Genomic DNA, 25032 nt, shown 5'->3' with positions numbered 1-25032 from the left:
AAATTTTCGATGAGACGTAAGCCCATAGGGGATATCGTTCAAATATACTCCCTTGGGAGGTAGATTTAAACAAGGGTAGGGAAGGTTTGAACAAACAATAATATGAGCCAAAGGATAATTATGGTGGTCCGCTTGAGAGGGCTACTTTTTACGGTAGAAAACTAATTGCTAATATATATCATTCAATGTGGTTGAAAACAATATGCTATCAAGTCTGAATTATTAGAATTCGATTTATAGTTAATTTAATGTTCTGGACTCGGTCTGAAGGACCCTCAAATCTCAATAAATAGACCAAATAGCATTCCGTTCGCTAATTTTGATTCAGTTCATCTTATAGACACCGATTTAACCAATTTAAACCTTGCTTAAAATGTGTCCCGCACTCTTCATTCAAAACTGTTGCAATACGTATGACACACACACAAACACACACACACACACACACACCAAAAAAAGTCAGAAATGAAATCAAATTTGGTTCAAAATTGCCTTACTTCAATGTGAACGCCAGCATGATCCAGAAAAAAGTACAAACGACAGCCGTTTCAATTTTTCAAGGAAAGCTGTCTCTTGTTGCCCTGTGCCAAAAGCTTTTTTTTTTTTTTTTTTTTTTTTTTACTCTTTGATTTACTAATGTACTCTAGAAAATATTCATCCTTTCTTTACATACAACATATTTTCTGAGGCAGAACTAGAAATATGTCCTGAGATAACATAAAAACAAACAGTAATGAAAAATATTTTCTTTGAAATGTCAAACCAAGTGATACAGGGGAGCGAGGTGGGGGGAGTCTCAATTGAAGTCTCATCAGATCACACAAGAACTAACTCGTTAAATTTAATTACAAAAGATTCTTTTCAAGTCAAAATAATTTTGCACAATGTACATAAACTTTTTAGTTGTCGTTAGAAATAAACAAAATAATAATGTCCTAAATAACTTCATTTCTCCCCTACAGCTGTAAAAATTGTTCAGAACTTTGATACTTTTGAGACATCTTTTTGGAATATTATCTGTTGCTGTTCTTGAGATACCGCTCTAGCCTTCTCTTCAATACAAAGAAGCGTCCTACGGGGGAAATATTTTTGTTGAATGTTTACGCAGGCATATCCAAAGGTCGGTTCGCGGGCCGGATCTGACACGCCGAGTTCTTTTATACAGCCCGCGAAATTGTCCGTTATTAAATTATCCGATAATTATTTCTTGTGAAAATGTCATATATTACTTTTACAGCCCGTGACGACAGTAAGATTTCTGTGATTCGGCCAATCCCTGTTCCTACTTGCAAATGCCTGATTTATAGCATTTATGCTATTAGTAAGCGCTACTGAGGTCAATAAGAGTTGAATTAAATTTTTGCGAGGGGCGTATTGTTATAGCATGTTTTCTAACGCACAAAGGGATGTTCCGAATGGGGGCAGCTATGTGTATGTTTAGCCAATGGAGCCATTTGTATCTTCGTGGCTTTGCACTCTAACTCCAAATAATAATAATAATAATAATAATAATAATAATAATAATAATAATAATAATAATAATAATAATAATAATAATAATAACTTTTGCCTCCTGAAAATAACCAGATGGTAAAGTTATGGTCGATACATTTTTGGAATTCGAAAGCATTTTAGAATGCTTGTCTATCATCTGGCTCTCAGAAATAATTGATTACCATTTTCTCTACATATCTATAATTTTCTTACAGGGTAGAAACACCTCCTCGGAAGAGAGAGAGAAAAAAAAGAGAGAGAAAGTGGCCGAACTTGGGCTATTGAACGTGAGGACAGGATGTTTACATTCGCATTGACACCTGCTGTGAAAACGGTTCCTTCATATCTCTCGGGACGAAAACAGAAAAAAAGGGTGGGCGCGGATGCCTTACCCTCGTCAAACTTCTTGACAGGTGGACTTTAATACTTATATTAAAATACTATTTTTTAATTGGCGTATCAGATATGGTTGTGATTAAAACTATTAGAGTCGTTTCTTCTCAAGGAATAAAACAAAAAAGTTGATCTTTCTACCATAATTGGTTCCAAAGTTAGACATATTATAATTTGTATAAAAAGAAACTAATTTATTTATTTTTTAATAATTTATTTCTGCTAAACTAGCAGACAAATATACAATTTAAGTATTTCAACCCGTTAATAAACTTCTGTAGAATGCTGCAAAATTTTTCTTTCCCATTAGAGACACCTAGTTCCTTAGAAACTGAGGAAATTCGGTAGCCATGTTCTCCCCATAAGGTCCAATATAAAAATTTTTGTGCCGAGAAAAGGTAGATCATCCCGTTAACAACACTTGTAAACTCAACATACGCCTATAATTTTGAAAAAAAAAATGATATTATATATATATACAGGGGTAGACCAAAATAATCTAAAAACACTTCATATAGGACACGTAAGTTTGGCCCTCTACTGTACAACACGTGTTGCGGTTGCCGATCGTTTTTTGTTTTCAATCTGTCATGTGGACCTTTCTCTTCCATCAGCAGTAACCAGTTCACCTGTGAGTGTCGTGGTGTGAAAGTGCTGCGGTAAAATGGGCGACCTGATAGACTTCTAAAAAGGCTTAATCGTTGGTGCTCGTCTGGTTGAAGCTTCAGTGGCAACAGTGGCGAACATTGTGGGGATATCGGAAGGCACTGTGTCCAATGTCACGAGGGCATACACAATTCATGGGCAAACAACGTCTGCAAAGTACAGCAGTGGTCGAAAGACAATCCTGTCAGATAGGGACCGGAGGGCATTAAAACGGATTGTAACAGCTAAAAAGAAGACCACTACAATGAAAATTACGTCTGAACTCAATTCCGGCCCACAGAACCCGGTTTCATCCAAAACAGTGCGACGAGAACTTCATAAAATGAAAATTCATGGCAGGGCCGCTATCGCCAAACCCCTGGTTACTGCAGTAAATGCGAAGAGGCGTATCCAGTGATAAAAGGGCCACAACGCATGGACTCATGAGCAGTGGAAACACGTAACATGGTCCGATGAATCGACCTTCACCTTGTTTCAAACAACCGGTCGTGTTTACGTACGGAGAACACCGTCGCAGGCTTATGGTACAGACTGCTCCCAACTGCAAAGCATGGCGGTGGTTCTGTTACAGTATGGGCAGTGATATATTGTTTTCTGCAGGTCCCATCACAGCCCTGCATGGAATGATGAATGCTAAGGCGTATGAGGCCATTTTGGGGGACCAGGTTCTACCCATGGCCCAAATATTGTTCCCTGATGGTAATGGTATCTACCAAAATGATTCGGCACCCTGTTACGTTGCAAAAACGGTAAAATCATGGTTTGAGGAGCATGACCAGGAGCTATGACACCTCCCCTGGATCCCACAATCACCAGATCTGAATATCATCGAGCAATTGTGGTGTGAGTTAGAAAGGCGTGTTTGGTCTCATTACCCTCCACCAGCATCCTTTAAGGAACTGGAGCATGTTTTGGAAAAACAATTGTACAAAATTGCATACACCACGATTCAGGAGCTGTATAAGTCCATTCTAGGAGGTCCCAGGCCATACTAGGTATGATTTTCACACTTTTGCAAACGTTTTAGATTTTTTTTGTCAAACACCTATATATATATTAGGTTCATAAAAGCGATACTGGGGGGACTAGTCTACAGCATTCTACTTACTCCCCATTATCACTGCAGTATACACAAAACGTGGAAAGTAATGACGAAGAAACAGAAACAGATGTTACCTTTCTTATATGAGTAGGCGTACCTATTTTTAGGGATCCCTTCACGTGGGGCGTCGTTTTCCGCACTTAACATCGCCGGAACGCCGCCTCGCACCTTACCCGCACTTAAAATTGCCGCGTTAATACGTGAAAAGAATAAAAATACTCCGAGTTGGTGAAGTACTTCTCCAGTAACAAGACCATGTACTAATGCTCTCAACGGGTCGGGTCGGGTCGGGTTGAAGACCGACCTGATTGACCTGACCCGACAACTCAACCCGAGCTGACCCGATTGACCCGACCCGACAACCCAATCTGACCCGACCCGAGTAGCCTGACCCGACAACCCGACCCGAGCTGACCCGATTGACCCGATCCGACCCGTTTGAGAGCACTATTGTCATGACACTGGGTGAACGCCAAAATGCACTCCCATTGGGAATTAAACCCGGACCACGTGTACCGAAGTCTTACACGTTAACCACTAGCTAGATCAAGTGGGGGGTTTGTATATGCATCTTAATGAATATTTGACACTTTCGTGGTTTGGTTATTTCTTTTTATAACTGATACCAATGTCCGATGAGGGAGAAATTTATTTTTTTTCTTGCTTTAGTTCTATGTGACGAAATTTTTCTTCAAGGTCAGTGTTCTCACCTGCTCGGACGGCAGGGGGTTTTCTCGGAAGGCAGTAGCAAGAGTCTTTTGGCGGAGACAAAAGGAAATCGTTTAACTACAATGAAAAGGGTTGAGGAAACGGGAGAACACCTGTGATTTTTTCCAACCCTTTAACTTTCATTCCAAAATAGGTTCTTATGATACTGGGACCCGCGCCACTATGATTTTTCTTTCTCGGTAATTAAAACGTATTTTACAGTATATATAGTTGCAAGTACGAAGATACACAATATGAATTTTGTAATTTAAAATTTAAAAATACAGTATGATAATTAATTATAAAGTGCTAATTTTATTTAATCACTTTCAGCCCAACAAATGAAGTTCAAACAATTCGCACCCTGGGTCTTGGTCATCAATACTGCGTCCTATTCTTTGTCTTGCACAGTCAAGTCTTGGTGGTCTTTCATGCTATACAAGAGCCAAGAATGCTCGCCTCATCGGTACAAATGAAGACCAAGTGTGATTTTGATTATAGTCTTTCATACTATATGGAAAGCAAGTAAATATGCTCATCGCTACTTGGTGATCACCAAAATAAGGCCAAGGGCAAGATTACTATGCAGTTTGTCTTGCATATCCAATCTTTATCTTGTTCTTGTATTGATGTTTTTAGGCTTGGTAAATTAAATTAAATATTCAGTTTAAGGTCCCTCGATTCTGCACCGAGGTTAAGGGATATGGTGACCATGAGAAATGAATGAAATGGTGGAATGAAGAAAGTGGGAGGAAACAGAAGAACCCCGAGAAAACCCACTACACGGCGTTTCTCCACCATAAATCCCACTTAGCACAAGCTGGGATCGAACCATGAACACCATGCACCAGAGATAAATTCTCTACCACTGAGCCACCGCGGCCCCGCTTGGTCTTGGTCGTCCATATCCAATCTTTCTTTTGGCCTTGCTTAAACAACTTCTAGTTTTGTTCTAAATCCAGACTCCATATTGGCGTAGATATTAATATTACAGTCGATTGGTAAAATCAATCTTCCACATTTAAAAATTAAAGTACACACAAGTACAAAAATAAGCATTTACCATAAAAACACTAGCTGCAAGTGTTCAAAATAGATTTATGGTTTCTATAAAATCAATTGAAAATTGCTATTTTTAAATTAGGCAGCTAGTGAAAAACAGCAGCTTTCGACTCCAGCCGAGCTTAAGCTCAATCTAAACTCAGTTGACCAAAGTGAACTGACCCGACCCGACTGCCCGACAACCCGACCCGAGTAGCCTGAACCGATAACCCGACCCGAGTAGCCTGAACCGACAACCCGACCCGAGCTGACCCGACTGACCCGATCCGACCCGTTTGAGAGCACTACCATGTACTCTTTTCCCCAACATGCCCAACTTGGCTCAAATTTACTGCGTTATAGGCTACTGCCTACTGTACCTGTTCATACTGCTGACTGTGAGCGCGATTTCTCAAAACCGGGTAATATTTAGTCAGTAGCGGGTGCCCACACAAAGAAATTCCTGGAGGGATCCCTTACACTTTTACTGAGGCTTTGGATTCCAATGTTCCATATAAAAATAAATAGACCTAATGTCCAATGCCCAGCAACATGGAAAATTGAATACCCTATGCTGCTTATAGGCACAAAGTACCGGTAAATCAACTAGATAAGAACAATGTGTCAGGTGTCGTGTCTGCAGGCATAAAGATCAACTAAAGGAACATTGGCTTACCTTTTGTTTCTTTATTTCCTTCCTCTGTTTCATTTTCGTTATTGTTTCTAAAGTAATCAAATTACTTTACCAAAGACAACAATGCATCGTCACCAATTAACCCGGGCCGGTTAGCGAGATTTTTTTCCCCATGAAACTTACGAACGGATAATATTTCCTGGGTTATGATTGGTTGTTGAGAGTCTACGGTGCTTCGGCGGTTATTCATGTATGTTATCTCTGGTAGTACATATTTCTATAACGGATTCAAAGGATCGTGTAATTTTTATCTACAAAACAACATTTCATTATATCGGAAAAGTGTAATGTCCCATTGAAACAACAGATAAACGTGCAGTTAGTTGCATATTTTAAAACTCTATTAATGCAAGTGGAAACCTTTGAAAACTAAATATAGTTAAAAAGTTCCTTCACCTCAAAATTGGCAATAGTTTTTCCTGCCATCTAGGAGAGACCTATACGTATTAACACTGGCTTAATGTCATATACTGGCAGTTATATGGAATTGAGTAACCCATTACATAGTGAATGTATTGACTTTGACGCACTAAACGCGTTTAAATGCATAATCCGAGAAAAGTAAGGTACTCACATTAATACCACTCCACACTTTAAGAATTATAGTTCCACACTCCTTTCCTACAGTTCCACAAAGTGTGAAGTACTCCACTCAATTTTAGGCCCTGATATGAAAGCATCTGGGTACATATGTGTCTCTAAACAGATAAGTTTTTAGACACTTTTCTCCAGAAGAAGATGGTATGAAATAATGTCTCCTCCAGACATTAAAAATAGCTGTTCTGACATGGAAAAACAAGAGTTATAAAATGATTTCCAGGTCCCATGCACTGTTGAAACAATTTCTACTCTCGTTCTGTTTGTGCGAATTATACCTGTTATGGTGCTATTAATTCAGGAAGACAAAAGGTTGAACGAGAATATAAACTTTAAAAAAATGTTTTCTAGTAGTAGATTAATTAATTCTGAGTATATGTGTTTACGAAAAGTTATAAACTTTCGCTGAGACATGATGCCTTCAGAATGGCCAGGCACATGGTCGACTGGTTGAAGATTGATGTCCAGAGATTCGGCATCTATTCCCGTTCACTCCTGAGAATTGGCGTTCTTTTTAATCATTATACAAAGTCTGCCGCTCTTCAACTTCAGGATACTTTCCACTCCATTCCTTTTAAAAATCTCTTTTCATCCCCTTGTCTGATTTCTTATTAAGTAAGGAAATAAAAGGGTACGATCCCCACAAGAATTTATTCCCTGAAAGAAATGAAATCGTTCACGTTTACGTCCCACAGCAGTGTATGAAATAGTGGAATGAAGAAAATGGGAGGAAACGGGAGAACCCAGAGAAAACCATGCATACGGTGTTTGTCCACCACAAAGTCCACTTTCAAAAGCTGGAATCAAACCAGGGACCCCCACTTATCAGAGGTGAACGCTCTATCATTGAGCCACCGCAGTCTCTATTCCATGAAAGAAAACCTAGAATTAATGGATAGGTTCTCCAAATGAAATCTCCAAAGAAAACCGAAAATCTTATTCTAGTGACATCATTTTTCCTATGTAAATCTTTCTCCTTTCCTTAACAATACACACCATTTTAGTTATACAAAACTAAACAAGTCCGTGTAACGTGGGTTCCTGTCACCACGGCATGGCGCGTCCTCAGGTTGCGGATCGAGGAGAAGGCCTCTAGATATAGAGGTTAGCTGCGAATAAGCAGTCGCGGACAGACGACTAGGAGTGGTCCTCCAGCTTGGGGGTTTGGGTAAGGCTAACACCCTCATCCTGTAAAAAAAGGTACTTGTTCAGAAACATTCACAAAAGCCTCGGACAAGGACTGATAACTTGGCACGACATCAACAAAAGAAAATGGACATGAGATTTGGAACATGGAATATTAGAAGTCTTTATAGGGCAGGCGCGTTAAAATCTGTAACGAGTGAGTTAGAGAAATACAGGATGGACTTAGTAGGAGTTCAGGAAGTTAGGTGGGAAGGAAATGGATCTGAGAATTCCGGAAATTTTACGTTCTTTTACGGGGAAGGAAATAAAAATCACCAGTTAGGAACAGGGTTTTTCGTTCACAAACGAATATTACCAGCAATTAAACGGGTTGAATTTGTTACTGACAGACTTTCTTTCATTACTCTTAAGGGACGGTGGTGTGATATTGTTGTTTTAAATGTACATGCTCCAACTGAGGATAAGGGTGACGATATAAAAGATAGTTTTTACGAAGAAGTGGAACGGATATTTGACCAACTCCCGCGATACCATATGAAGATTCTATTAGGGGATTTCAATGTGAAGGTAGGACGAGAGGATATTTTCAAACCGATTATAGGGAACGAAAGTTTGCATAAGGAAAGTAATGACAACGGTGTTAGACTCGTGAACTTTGCAACATCCAAAAACCTAATCGTGAAGAGTACAAAATTCCCACATCGCGACGTTCATAAATACACTTGGACATTACCAGACGGAAAAACACATAATCAAATTGATCACGTTTTAGTAGATAGAAGAAGACAATCTAGCATAATTGACGTCCGGTCGTTTAGAGGGGCTGATTGTGACACTGATCACTACCTGGTAGTAGCGATAGTACGGGAGAGATTATCGTTGAATAAAGGTAATATTCATTGTCCGAAAACGGAGAGATTTAATTTAAAGAAATTAGAAGAGAGCCAGGTAAGAGAGGAATACCAGATTGAAGTTTCGAATAGATTCTCGGTCTTAGAAGACTCGGAGTGCACTAGTGTTGAGGATACTTGGATTGAAGTTAGAGATAGCATTAAAAGTTCAGCAATAGAAAAATTGGGACACGCGGAAATACGTAGGAACAAACCATGGTACGACCAAGAATGCATTAAACTAGCAGAGAAGAGAAAACAGGCAAAATTACGCTGGCTACAAAATCCGAATGAAATAACTACACAAACTTTCGCAGATATCAGGCGGGAAACTTCCAAAACTTTTAGAACAAAGAAACGGGATTTTTTGAAAGCTAAAATTAAGGAACTTGAAGATAATAGTAAAAATAAAAATATTCGGGACATGTATAAGGGGATCAACGAATTTAAGAAAGGCTATCAACCTCGTGCTTATATATTAAAGAAATCTGACGGAACAGTTCTCACTGATACGGATAGCCTCTTAAACAGATGGAAAGATTTCTTTGACGATTTGCTGAACACGCAGCCAAAAACTAATGTGCGTGGAGAAAAGGAGATACACACCGCAGAACTGTATATTCCAGAACCCAATCGAATAGAAGTGGAAGCCGCTATAAAGAAATTAAAGAAACACAAATCTCCGGGTGTAGATGAAATTCCGGCTGAGTTAATTTTAGCTGGAGGCGAAAAATTGTGGAACAAGATACACAAACTCATTCTGCTTATCTGGAACAAGGAAGAATTGCCACAAGAGTGGAAAGAGTCAATCATTGTTCCAATTCACAAGAAAGGCGACAAAACTGACTGTAATAATTATCGAGGCATTTCTCTTCTGTCAACATCCTATAAAATCCTTTCAAATATTCTGTTAGCAAGATTGACCCCATACGCAGATGAAATTATTGGAGATTATCAGTGCGGATTTAGACGAAATCGATCAACTATCGACCAAATATTTACCATTCGCCAAATACTCGAAAAGAAGTGGAAATACAACACCCCGGTACATCAACTATTTATTGATTTTAGAAAGGCTTACGACTCGGTTAGGAGAGAAACATTATACAACGTTCTTACAGAACTTGGAATACCGAGAAAGCTAATTAGATTAATTAAGATATGTTTAAGTGAATCCCAAAGTAAAGTCCGGGTAGGAAAATTTTTGTCCACGAGCTTCCACGTCGAAAATGGCCTGAAACAAGGAGATGCGTTGTCGCCATTATTATTTAACTTTGTGCTGGAATACGCCATAAGGAAAATCAAAGATAGCAACCAGGGCCTAGAGTTGAACGGCATTCACCAGGTTATGGCATATGCTGATGATGTAAATTTAATAGGGGATGATAGGAGAACAGTAGAAATAAATGCAAAGATCTTATTAAACGCTTGCAGGGACATGGGTTTAGAGGTAAATGCAGAGAAAACTAAATACATGGAAGTGCGTCGGGACCGTAATACGGCAAATTGTGGAGGCGTTAAAATATTAAATAATGCTTTTGATAAAGTGGATACTTTCAAATATTTAGGATCAATATTAACAGACGAAAATCATATTCACGAAGAAATTAAATGTCGACTAAAAGCAGGGAATTCGTGTTACTACTCGGTTCAAAATCTCTTGTCGTCGCGAATTCTGTCGAGGAATTTGAAGCTTAAAATATATAAAACGATAATTATGCCTGTTGTTCTGTATGGTTGCGAAACATGGTCGCTTACTCTGAGGGAAGAACATAGACTGAAAGTATTTGAGAACAGGATCCTGAGAAGAATATTCGGACCCAAGAGGAACGAGAATGGGGAATGGCGGAAGCTTCATAACGAGGAACTACATAGTTTATACGGTTTACCCAACATTGTTAGGGTCGTCAAGTCTAGGAGGCTTAGGTAGGCAGGTCATGTAGCTAGAATGGAAGAAAGTAGAAACGCTTTCAAAGTCTTGACTGGTAGACCCATAGGAAAACGACCATTAGGAAGACCTAGGCGCAGATGGGAGGATAATATTAAGATGGATCTCGCAGAGATAGGAATACAAAGTAGAAACTGGATGCAATTAGCTAAGGATAGAAGTCAGTGGAGAGCTTTTGTGAACGCGGCACTGAACCTCCGGGTTCCATAGGCCATAGAGTTAGTTAGTTAGTTAAAACTAAACAAGTTCTTGTAATAAGAAAATTCAAGAGAAAGCAACTTTACATAACATTATTTATTTAAAAAGAAAAATGTTTTGTTAGAAGAATGAGAAACTTAATCCTTTGCCAACATTTGTGCTGATACTTCATTGTCGCTTTGTTTGAAAGAAGGAAAAAGCTTTGAGTGCCCCGAATATGAAAAGGAACTAAAGTGAAAGTTCACTGAGGGGATAAAAGAATACTCATGAAACATTACTAATGGAATCCAAACATACTAACTCTTTAATATAGATATTTTTAACATAAATAAATAGTGTAACCCAGTAGCGGTTCGTGGTCTGTAGAAGCACCGGTTGCAATCTTGCAATATCAAATGTATGTAGTTACGCGCAAGTGTTCCCCTCCCCCAGTATTCTTGAGTCTTATCCAAAAATATTCAGGAAATATGACGAGGAAAGTCTTTTAAGCTCTATTTGTGTATTTATTGATTAAAGTGTATTCTCTAATATTGATTTAATATATAGGTTATTTCTTTTTTTTTTCCCAACAAACACTATCAATGTAAGTTTATACACTATTTATATATAAAACTTCTACGTTCATGTTATTGAACAAGAGATAATTCGAATATATAGCATGTGCTGTAAGCCATGAAGGATATCGTTAACCCAAAAAGAAGAAAAGCAAGAAAATTGCATATATTCATGCACGCAGTTAAACAAAATTATTTAATTAAATAAACTATGCATTATTTTAAAATGGAAGGTCTTCCTTTGTTCTTTTCGAGCTTTAAATTTTTCTATGACTTCATTGAAATCTGAAATGCTGTCCGCCAAGTTTTCCTGAATAGAAAGCATCGCTACCACAAATATTTTCCGCTTTATTTTCTTTAGGGTACAGAAACACCTCTCCGACAATGTTAGTATTTCTTTGTAGGAATATGAGACAAAAAAAAAAAAAAAAAAAACATTTTCATTAACTACTTGTTTTTGTCTGCTGTTCTACTATAAAGAAGCACGAAATATAAGATTTTTTAACTTCGAAAATGAAAAAAATAAAAGTTTAACATTCCAGGAATTTAGACTAAAGAAGACAGATGAGTATTGAAAGTGAACGATTTGAGATTAATTTTTATGCTCTCCGCCGGAAGTCGAACACCGGATCATGTGCACGAACGACACAGAGCTAGGAATTAGACCAGTGGTAAGACATTTTCTTCTTCGAGACTCGATCGCCCCCCCCCCCCACTCTCTCCAGAATAGGATATTTTTATTTTAAAAATAAAATCTATCCCAAGAATTTTTACCTTTGTATTATAAATGTAAAATAAAATCTATTGACTTCGAACGACCGCCCTTCCCCATACATTCAGCCTGGATCCGCCCCTTCTACCATCAGAATCGTATTTGTAATTTTGCGAGTTTCTGTTTGGTGAATAACTTCTTTCTTCCAAGCGTCTATATCTCACTCAACCTATCAATTGAGTCAAGCGCTGCCAAGCGGAGGAATTCGTAACTACTACAAAAGCTGACTGTTGTATACCAGTTGAAGACGAAGTAGCAACTGGAAGAGAGCTATACGGATGGATAGCAGCAACGCAAGAATAAACACACTTCCTCGTGTTAAGAGATAGGAGCTCGCTGCCATATGCTCAATGTTACAGCTTCCAGTTGCAACGCTCTCTGCCACTGGATTTCTAAATCACTCTTTTTCTTTCAGTTTTTTAAATTTATTTTTTTTAGAAATTCATCAATACTGTTTTGCGCTCAAGAGCAAAGGTTTATTTTTTACTGATACACTACTTTAATACTTTTAAATATCTTTAGTATTAAAAAACATACCTGGTTGCACAATCATGCAACATATAGTACCAGCCGTCGCTGGTGTAACCACAGTTTGCATGTTTGCATACAAGGCTCTTTTCTGAACAACAGTTGTAGCTCTGAAACTTCTATATCATCAGATTTATTCTTTTTAATAGAGAAACGAATTATATGGTAACGTTTGAAGTGCTTTTTGGGAAACATCGAAAAGAAAATTTCATAGGACCTTCTTCTTTATTTGAAATACCGGTATTTGAAAATCTGATAACAATGGAGTATAATTGAACTTTCTAAAGCAATTACACCAGTAGCTTAACCGCTTAAAAATCAGCGAAGTCATGAGAAACGTACTCGTGGAATGTTATTGACAACTATGTAATTCTTTCATAAGATATTATTGCATTCAATAGAATGTTTAAATTATAACTGAAATAATATTAAAATAATACGTTATAATAAATTACGTATTATTTACATTTGTGTTTGTCTGCTACATAATATTTCTTGTGAATAAGCACTTACTAAATCTTCTTTTATGATTTCAGGTATTCAACATGAGTTGGACACAGCAATTTTTACTACTCTGCATGTCATTGATGCTAGTAATATGCTGCACTTCGATAGTAATTGCTTCAGATGAAAGTACCACTTTATCTGCAGAAACAGAAATCGATGAAGAAAGCACCGAACAAGACATTCCACATCCTTCACCCCTTGTTCTTGAACGCCATCACGGATATAGGATGCCAGGACTCTTTGGAATGGATGGTAAACCCTTTTACCTGGAGAAAGATCCTATTACCGGAGCAGTGGACTTTAGTGGAGTATCTTCTGTTGAACAGAACAACAAGTCTCAAGCCATTTCTCATAACAATATGACACAGTCAGCGTTCTCAAATAATAAAACTGAGGAAATGTTGACTCTTCAGAGAAAGCCATCTACTGTAGTAGTTACTCCTTCTGCAATTGGTGATGACTATTACTACGATGACGAGGAGCCTTATGAAGCCGATAACATTGACAGGAAAGACAATAAAGGATCAGGAACAGCAAACGATATTAATCCATTTGAATTATTTCCACCCGACTTTCACGAATTCCTTAATATTCCAATGCATGACGATAATAATGAATCTTTTGCCACACATAATGTACACGAGAAGTCTCCTCATGAAAGGTTTCCACTTATATCCAGTTCTTATGCCAATACCAAAGTTCAAGGTACAGGTAATAGTAAACTACCTCTAACAACAACTACTTCTAGACCACCTTCGTACTATATATTTCGTCAACAACATTTTACTACTTCTAATACAATAAATAACATTGAACAACATAAAAAGAGACAATCACATTCCACTACGACTTCTTTTCCACCTGTTCATTATGGTGATTTCAAGAAACCATATAACTCTAATGCATCTATTTCATCAACTTCACATGCCAATGATGAAGTCCTGTACGATTACTATGACGGTGTATCTGACATTGGATTTGGACTCAAAACTTCGCCAGACAATATATCTGTTGAAAGAAACAAGCACTCTTCTTCATCTAAACTAGATGTTAATAATTCTGTCGGTTACCAATCAAATTCAGGAAACAACCAACAAACAAAACCAACGCAGACTCCAATACAAGTTTTACCCACTTCTACCAAATCGTTCACAGAAGGTTCTACTAGGAGTCGTGTGCAAGCATCACAGATATTGAATTTTGTGACAAGAAACCCCATATACGCCACTCAAACGTCTCATCGGTTTCCCGTTCAACAAGTTCAATCAGCACACCAAAGAGATGGAAATCAGCATGTTCTTCCTGTAACTACAGCAACAAACATAGAAACAAGATCTCCACAACTTCTATTAAAGTACCCAACTCCTGCTAGCTCTACAAATTCATTCGGAACAGGAGGTCCGTACAACTATGATGAACCATTTAGACCCATTTTTGGACCAAAAGAAGATAATGCCAATCAATGGTCTCAATTTGAATCAACAAGCGTTGATACACGCCTTACAATAACAGAAAGACCTAAAAACGGTCCAAGCAATTTGGAACACAGTGTTAGTACTAACTTTTACAGCCCACCAGTTTCTAGTGTTGTACTTTCCAGGGAAAAATCCAGAGGGAATCAAGAATTAAGACTAGGACAGAAAGACTCATTGCCAACATATTACGGTACTCAATTACAAAACCACCCTTCTTTACTGCCTCCAATAACCAAGGCTCCAATAAATCCCTCTTTTGGTGATAACTCGAGACGCCCGCCGTCACAGTTGCAAGAAAGACCAAAATATGATAACAGCAGCATTATGTCTTCTACAAAGAGACCATCAACAGAAGATACGTTCAGAATACGGCCTCCATACCACGAGGAAAATTCCCAGAACCGGAGAAAGACGCCGATTAACCCAGATCATCTTCAAACTCATTTATCATTAAATACAAATACATCACAGAGAAATCCTGTAAGACTTGCACATAATGATCAAATTCCTTCCAAACCAAACTTAGGAAGAAGACCAATATTGCATGAAAGCACTGCTACGAATGAAAAGGTCAAACTTGGAACCTCCGGAAGACCATATTTGTCTCAAGGACCAGCTATCTCACAACTAACACCTTCAAAACCTATATATAATCGACCACTTCAAGCAAGACCACATTCCGAAGAATATGATTATCCGAAAGTACGGCCACCATTTAACAGAGTATCCACTGGTCCAATTAGGGCACAACATGAACATGAATTGACTCGCTTAAATAACTTACCTATTCCTCAAGATCCTACATTTGGACGACCAAATATGATCAATGCTCATTTGCGAGATAAAAATCCTTTGCCTCCACATCAAAGACCACAACTATATGATTCCCATATTCCACCTCATATTCAACGACATGATTCTTCATCAAACAAACCGGCACTCTCTCGTCCGGGATTGGAAGCAGCATCTATTCTAAAATTACAAGCTGCAAGGTATCCCTCAGATCCACATTATAGGCCCTCACACAGACCTCCTTCCAAGACAATTCATCCTAATCAACGCTCACCACCGGGCGGAAGACCACAGTACAATTCTCTCCCACATTACATAAATCGAGCAAAGCTTGCACAAGAAGAACACCCAGAAAATACACAGAGGAAACCTGGTCTTACGTTACTTGATTCAAATCTTCCGAATATCTTACCCCAATTTCGGCCTAATGTCAAAATTGATGATAAACATTTAGGACCTGGATTTGGTACAAATCGGCCGCAAACAGAGATAGAAAGACGTGATAATATTCGTCATCCTTATTATGAACGGTTACCACAACCATCTCTTCCTCAACAAGTTCATCTACGCATACATCGGACCCAAGGCCCAGAGGAAGATTACTCTTACGGAGATCTTACTAGATATTCTGTCCCACCAGGACCTCTTGTTGGTCGTCGAACTGGTCCCCAACATATGGAACAAACTCAAGAATTACGACAAGTTTCTACTCTGCAAATGATGCAAAATTCTGGACTTGGAAGAATTAGCTCAAGAAGTGATCACATTGGAATAAGACCTCCATTTGAAGTTCGACCAATGACTTACGGGCCTCGACCCGTCGACAGTGCTGAAACTAAGCAAGTATTTGTCGTGTATCCAGTAAATTCACAACAAAGAAATTCTGGACTAGGTGACAAACCTGCCTCTGATAATCACGAAGTACGAGTGTCATCAGGAGAAAGCACATACGTTTCTCTGAAAAAACAAAACGAAACCGTAGGAAGCTCTCTATTAAATCAAAAAGTGCCTGAAGAATTACACCGTATTACCAATATAGAAACTGAATCAAGACCACAACAAGAAGCAAGTACCAAAAGTGATTTCCCATATAAAATTGAACGGCCTGATTATTTTGTTACAAACTTCGAAGTGACATCTCAAGAAGCACAAGAAAAACGTGATTCGCCTTCTGAAGAAGTATATGTTGAAGATGAAGAAGAAGAATCTGATTTTAACATAATTCCATATCTGCAAGATTATCTCCCATTTGGCCAGAAACCTTTGCCTACAAGAAAACCTTCCACACCACTAGTTTCTTTTAATACAGAGCCAAACAATTTACCTGAAATATCTACAACTAATAGACGACCAGCGCCAGAAAGTGTTTCCCTTAAAATACAAAATGGACACCAGAATTTACAACCTAATATTCGTCCTCCAGAAATTCTGGAGCAACATCAAGAGACTACATCTACTACATTGAGAACAACAGTCTCACCGAGCAATAATACAACATTTTCAACAGTAAAGTATTTTCACACTTCCCCACACGCGAATATAACGCCATTTAGAATAACGGAATATCCAAAACAATCTCCTCTTATTATTACAGAAAATTTGCCTCCCCAAAATCGCCATAATTCTGGCGCTGAGATTACATTATCTGCGGTCATGCACGCACATGGTGGCGGTGATAATCAAAAACTATCTGTTTCTTCTAATAATGAAGGAGCAATCTCAACTTCTTCAGCTCATGATATGAGTTTCCAAGCCCCATTCCACGCAAGCGCAAATGTTGCGCCTTCTCCTGGAGGAGGTTGGAGTGCAGTTTCGGGCTCAAGAGAAAAAGAGCGAATGAAACCAGGTATTGTAGATAAAGCAGACGTAATTAATAAAGATGACATTACTGGTAGTTCCAACCAGTCTTCTAAATTTGATTTTGAAAATTTTAAACCTCAATTGTTTGGAGGCTTTAGGCCTATTTACTCCTATCCAGAAGTTGAAACTACTCAGAAGCAATCTAATGGACAAGAAGAAACACAGCTAGTCAGCAAAGTATAATAAGGAAAATAATAAATCTTGTCTCCAACTAGGCTACCTCAGGGACTTGGTATCTAAGAGGAAAAAGGAGACCCTTTCCTATATCTAGTACTTCGATTTATCAAGTATTTAGTCATGTTCTTTTTAATTTATCACTATACCGTGCGAATCAAATGGTTTGAAGCAGATTAATTATCTAAAGCCATGTCGCTGGTTTCACTAACGACGGATAAAATTAACACATCGTTCAACAGTATTTAACATGCCCGATGTAGAAAATAGAACTTTCAATTATTTACACTTACCATACACTTACATAATTTATCAAATGTTCAAAATCTTGTGCCTTACTTAATAATTGTTACACATTTTAACCATGCTTCCGAAAGTGGAAAACACTTTTCGTTATTATACACTCATGAATTTGCTCTTATTTTATCTTTTATGGTTTTCCTTTACTCAATTCCTTCATCCATTCGAATGGAACATATGTGACAATGGACAGATTCATATTATGTCTATTTTGTTTAGTGAGACTATCAAGTACTGTGTGAACTATTGAATATGAAGACATTATTTAATTGTGACTGTGATGTGTGTAAAAGTTGTAATAAAATAACTGAAAATCTTGTGTATCTGTGACTTTCGAATCCAAAGAAATGCATTCATCTATCGTTTAAGAATCAAGTGAGAATAAGAATCTCACTTCAAGGATTTTATTTCTCTTATTTGACACAAGATGTAGACTAAATGTAGCCTAAAATTAGGACATACAATTAGATAGAAATAAGGACCACTTACTACTCACTTACCTTTCTTGATACTTCTTTAAAGAATAAGCTGAACACTTAATATTATTGCTTAACTCAGAGCTTTATTTGTAATTGTAAATCTTTACTACTATTGAGTTTTATACAATTATTCTTACCTAATGAATTTCCGATGCTTGATCCGTTTTAATCTTGAGCTTTTTGCGCGCAAATTAAGTTCGTTACATTTGTCTTGTTCACCAGGAAATAACCGCAGATGCGCCGGGTTTCGAAACTTAGAACTACAGCACTGCTGAAACAGATCAAACAACTTGTTCTATTCTTTGACGCTGGGCGTTATTCATGTGTTTCCACTGCAACGCAACTACAGCACGCATAAATCATGATCCGAACCTCTACTTTAAATCTGTCACAGAATATTTGTATAACTTTAAACCAAAAATAACTTCAGAAATAGGGACCTTAAGCTTAATTACTAAATATATGTAATGTGCTTAGGAATGAAAATTACGTGTAAGGAAGGTTTGATCTACAATAAATTCAACAGAGACAATCTTTAAAGTAAAGAGTTTGAGCTCACGTAAATTTTTAAATAACCAATTTTACGTATTAGACGCTTAAAATGAAAAGTGATGTGTTTTGCGATTAAGTTAAAGACATGTTTAATTTTTTCATATTCCTATGCTGTGCTTTTAAATTTATATATTTATTGAAAGTATCATTTACGCTCGGAAACGTGTCTCATAATATATATATATTACCACACATTTGATAAACTTAAAAATTAAGTATATATATTGTATGTATGATTGTGTAGGCGTGTGTGTTGTGTGAATATTGTAGATTGTGGTTTGGTCCTTCTATTTAAACTAATACTTTGTTGATATACGGTCATTTCCTATTTTGGTATATTTGAACAGGTTTTGTAATGTGTATGTTGAAGCGATTATGGCATACGGGGACATGTACATGTAAATGTAATGTGGTGTTGGATAATTTAATAAGATCTTATGTACACCAGTATTTAATGATATATATATATATATATATATATATATATATATATATATATATATATATATACGTGATTCACATTACATATTTATTGTAGTTTAAGCTGGATAGCAATAGTAAATAAGCAATTTAAATGGTTACAAAGATGATGGAATAATGGGTTTGTTGCTTAGAACTTCTGTACAATGTCATGAAGGTGAATTTGTACCTTAATTCTGTCCATTTACATACTTTGGCATAATGGCATATCGTTCTCAAGTGAAATAAAATATTTTACGTCGTAAAATAAATGTATTTATATTTTAAATAATTGTTTTATTTATTATTATTTCCCCTCAGTTCCTTTCTTATAGAAATGCACAGACAACGAAAGATGGTTACGCCTGTACCAGAACGGTCATTTCAGATTTTGCTTGGGTGAGAGTAGGATGGGTAGGACTCTCCAATAAAAGAAGGCTTTCATGTTATTCATGAACATTAGTGATGAGCAAATGCAAGATCAAGAGACCAAGGCCGGGTGGTCTTGGTCTTCGTCTTGCTAGCAAGAGTCTTGCAAGTTTTGCTTTTAACAAATCTTATGTTTTACATAGGTAAATTTTACTCTGGATATAAGGGATAATAAATTCTACAATGTGCAATAGTAACGGAAAGACAATGTATGTTTCTAAATGTAACATAGTTTATCTTCGTGTAAGGATGATGATAGTGTACAACATAGGCGATAACCTTTATTCATTTTTTTCAATGGGTGCCCACGCTTCACTAATTATGAGATAAATCACAACTTTTCGTAATCTTTTTATATTTTTTAACAGATCCAATACTCCACTGGTTCTCAAACTGGGGAGGCTACCTCTGAAACGCTGGAAAGAAAATCAAGACGACACAGATTACTGAAATACCATGAATTGCAAAATTATTTTTACACTCTAAAGGCGTCAGATTTTTTTTCTTTTCAACCACGAGTAGCTAATCTTTCCAATTAAATATTGAGATTTTGTTTTACTGATTCGAGTATGTACTCTAACTCTATGGGACAGAAACATGGAAATTACGAAAAAGCGATGAAAAGAAATTGGGGGCTTTCGAAACGTAGGCATAGAGAAAAAAAAAATTGAGAGAACTGGGTTGAACGGAAAACGAATGAGATGTTAGAAGTAGTAGCAGTAGGGAAGAAAAGAATAATTTTAGATTTAATTAAGATGAGGAAATGGGAACTGGTTTTAACATTGACTGAAGAGGAACTGTATTATGAGGAAAGTGCTAGAGAGTATAATGGAAGGAAAGAGAGGGAGGGGACGAAGGAGACTAGTTAAAGGAAGATATTAAATCAGAAAATTGCTGGGTCAAAACGAAGAGACTAGCGAGAACCACCGTACTTCGAAGCTTCTCAGTTGCAGCAAGTGACCTACAATTTATGGCAGAATAGCTATGATGATGATGATGATGATGATGATGATATGATTAGCAATATTGGACAAAACAGAGACAGAAAAGTTAAAATAATAATGTTTATAATCAAACGTCTTAATATGTTAGAATAGTTTGCGTGAAAACTGAAAAAGAACTCAACTGTCTGTCTTTTTGTGTAAACTCAATGTATACAAATACTTTTGGCCTATATTAGAAATACAAAATAACGGCATCAAACGCCGAGTTATTGAAGTAACTGTATAAAATTACTCTCACTTGTGAATGTGAATTTTTTGTTGTATAATGTTATATTGCTTAATTCTCGATGTACTATATCTAAGTAGGCTAAAAGTTACCGTATATTGCTAAACAATTATTCAACGTATAAGCATCCCGCCAAAAAATCAAGCTTGTGGTCACATGCACTAAGTTTCTGTCAATGTCATCAAAATGTTATTTCGATATTAATTTTATGAGTACACATTTAAATTTCTAACGGATGGTTGAGCCTCGAAGCCAAGGCCATATGGTGTACGGAATTACCAATGTTCAATACTACATTTCTCTTTAGGTTTGGAAGAAGAACACCACTAATATGTGTTGAAATGAAGTGAAATATTTAGTTTAATGTCCCACGATCATGCATCGAGGCTAAGGGAGATGATGATGATGAGAAATAAATAAAATGGGGGAATGAAAGAAGTAGAAGGAAACAGTGCAATGTGGTGGTTCATTGCCTGGAATTTCTGGGGTCCTCTGGCAACCAAACCCTACTAAAGAAGAACCGGCTGTCATTCATTGTGTAAGACGTGCCTTAAAGAAGTCTGAGAAAGGGTATACGACGACAGAAATCGAGCTACTAGCTGTACGTTTTTCCCTACAGAAATTTGCGCTTTATCTTATTGGACGACATTTTATTATACTGAATGATGACAACTCCTTGCGTCACTTAAGAAAACTACAGGGCTAGAATAGTAGGTTACTTAGATGGTTTCAAGAACTTCAGTCATTTAACTTCGAAATCCAACACATAAAAGGAATCCAGAACACGCCTGTAGATACCCTATCACGGTTGTTCTTGAGAATGAACACAGAATTTTATCAGTTAATACTTTCAAAATATTGCAGAATAAAATAGACAAAATATCTTTTTCTGAATTGAAAGAACAGCAAAGTTACGGAGAATGAGAAAATATAAAATACCTTATGTCTTGTCGTAGCGGATCTAATTGCCCTCGAAAGTGGAATCTTATGTATCAAATGGTCAATGTGAAAAACGAATTTTGGGCATGATAACTAACATCGTGGTTGAAGGAGGAGTCGCCTGAACTTAGCAAAGAGTGATAATGAAATATCTACTACTAATTGAAACTGTAAAAATTTTCTAGTAAAGTAAATTTTGAATAAGTTATATTATTATTCTTAGTCTCTGTACATATTCATTTTAGAGGTAATTATCCCAAATCGGACTTCCGAAGAAACTTATCGAATCGAATTTATTGACCGTGCTGATAGCTACTACTCCCAGTCACGACCTAATTAGTTTTTCAGTTTTGTTAGAAATAAGAAAAGAAAGAGTGAGAAGGGAAAGGAGGGGAGAGAAGTAGAAAGAAATAAGAAAAGAAAAGGAAAGATTGAGGATTTTAAAGGAGAATGGATTACTGGATGATTTAGGAGATATAGTAATGAATTCGAATGGTTATTATCCGGTAAATCGTTATAAATACTATTAGTGGAGAATCAATTTTGAAGTGATGTGGAATAGACACGTTCCCTCATACCACCCAGACCTAGCTCCAGGCACCACATTCGTGGGGTTGCCCAGACCTAGACCGGGAAATGAGAAAAGTGAAATTTAATTATTTGTAATTTAATCTCAAACCATAATTGATAACTATCCAATATCTGAACTCCATGATCTGAGATCGACCACACATATGAATTAGTTAAGAGAAAGAAAAAAAATAAATATAAACTCAATATAAAATTTATGTATCGTCTCAATAAGAGTTTCAACTTCCTGGAAGAAAGATGTCGTATTTAGGCTCATTCCTGTTATTTTCGTCTCACTCCTAGAGCCGACTTTAAATTTGTTAGTGGCGGTCTTTCATGACCTAGGTTATTTACCTTAACACACATATATTAAAACATGACACATATATTATAGATGTTAATATGACAAATGATATTACTAAAATTACTTAAATTAAATCTATCATGCATTCACTCGCTCACTCACTCAGAACAGTGTATATATGTTTAAAGGGAAACCAACTAGCTACAAAGATACAAATAATTTATTACATCCATAGTGAAAAAAAAGAAATAATTACAAAAAAAATACTAAAAGCACAAGTTCTTGGTTATATATTAATAGAATACATAGAGTTATATTTTAGTAAATTTTTATATATTCAATCATCTTGACAAAAAAAATAATTACATATATTATATCTTAGGCATGCTAAAGCAAATTATGATTTGCGACATACGCAAAAAAGACACTTATTTCACTTAAAAAAATTTGGACAAAGAGGAAAGAAAAGAAAAAAAAACTTTTAGGTGTATTAGAACTTATGAGTCTCTACCTCACGTCGAGCAATAAAATATTAATAATTCTGAGCGTTCAAATTACAAATCACGCACTACTCGTAGCGTCCAAAACATTTCGCTCCATTTAACTTAGTTTGTGTATATATCTATATATATATATAACTATTGGTTTATAAAACCATTCATCAACTATTTTCAGTTTGTGACAGTACTCGCATACTACAACGTTTATACCCATCTAGGGATTTCACCAACAACATTTGGTCAGAGGAGAATTCTCCTCTCGGTTCAGTCCATTCCAGGTTACTAGTTAGTCATTCATCACTGGGACACATCATAACACTTTATTTGTGAATTACTTATAACTTTTATTCATAGTATTTATATTTGAGGAGATCTTCACTAGTTGGGAGGATTGTGGTGATTTATATCGTGGTAAAACACTGGTTAAGTCATAGGATACACATTGGAAAACAGGGGGGATTCTAGGTACACTTTCAAAAAAGAAATTTCTGGTTGATCACTAAAGGATAATATTTGTTGAGGGATTGGATTATGTTTTAGACCTGCCGTTATTTCGAAATGCATGCCATTGAAACTGTTTACATTATTGACTACTAATTACATTTATGCAGAACAAAAAAAAAATTATTTAAGTTCGCGGCGGTATTCCTTAAAAAAAATTAGACTACATCATTCCATTCGTCGGAAAACATTACTTAAAACCCATGGCAACCAATAAACGTATGGGGCAGATGCGGTGCTCTTACATATATCCATATTATAAATTTAACATTTTACATTTCACTTTAATATTATATATTTCATGCATATTTACATTTCGACGTCTCTCTCTCTCTATATATATATATATATTTAATGCACGCGCACACATTTAATTACATAACCCCAACACTAATTTGTCCAAGAAGGTTGCAACATTACACCAAGAAACAAAACTTCCGACGTATCATCATAAAATATTATTTTCATTTATACCGCGAGTCTAGTAATTTTAAATTTTCACATATCCAATTGGAGAGTAGATCAAGGAAAGAAAAAAAAACTTGTGAGGCAGGCACGTAACACAGAACATTCTTAAATACATGAATATATATATATATAAACCAAACAATTTTTATCTTAACTTTGGGCCCAATATTACAACAACATTCACGGAAATAAACTAAATGGAAAGTGACCACTGGATAAAAAAAATCCCAGACGGACAATGGTGAAGGAATGAAAGTGGAAAATTACGGTGTACCGAATCGTTACTCACCCCGCCGATGGGTCAAATATAATGTAAACCCAGTCCCTAACTATTTCATCAAACGAATCGTGTCTTGAGATGTCTCAGCTGGTCATTTCGGTTTAAAAAAAATATATTATACATTAATTCATTGATATATCATACTTTCAAAATCGGGGGGGGGGGAGGTTGAAAATTAAAAAAAAAATCTCGAAGTAAGAAGGAAGAGACAAGAGAGAGAAAGCGGCGCCAACGAAAGAAGAAAGATTAAAGTACTACTCACTACACAGAAGAGTGATCGAATTTAAATATATAACAACTCATAGCCAAAAATATTCACATATGCCGAAAAAGGGTGGTTTACTTAAATACGTAAACTAGGAGGGAGGCCCTGCTGCCAAGGATGCAAGTTCTGTGTCCATCAGATCCCAATCCCACAAGAGTTTGCTTGTAAGATTGAAATCCGAGCCCCGTATCCGGCCCAGACCAGCAGGATAAAAGGA

The 25032-nt window shown here is 36.7% G+C and overlaps 1 protein-coding gene across 3 annotated transcripts in view; it reads left to right on the top strand.

Annotated features, from left to right (window-relative positions):
• LOC145661033 (uncharacterized) overlaps positions 1–19621 on the top strand; it is a 325868-nt gene extending 306247 nt beyond the window's left edge. For all 3 annotated transcript variants that reach the window (XM_081726478.1, XM_081726473.1, XM_081726483.1), the window contains exon 2: positions 13268–19621. In XM_081726478.1, the coding sequence (XP_081582604.1) occupies positions 13277–17548 (4272 nt within the window). In that variant the 5' untranslated portion in view covers positions 13268–13276 and the 3' untranslated portion in view covers positions 17549–19621. The remainder of the gene's footprint in view (positions 1–13267) is intronic.
• Positions 19622–25032: the final 5411 nt, after the last annotated feature.

The sequence above is a fragment of the Thermobia domestica genome, chromosome 1 (assembly GCF_964235325.1).
Source record: "Thermobia domestica chromosome 1, izTheDome1.hap1.1, whole genome shotgun sequence".
In the NCBI taxonomy this organism is placed as follows: domain Eukaryota; kingdom Metazoa; phylum Arthropoda; class Insecta; order Zygentoma; family Lepismatidae; genus Thermobia; species Thermobia domestica.
This window is presented reverse-complemented; position numbering and strand designations above follow the sequence as displayed.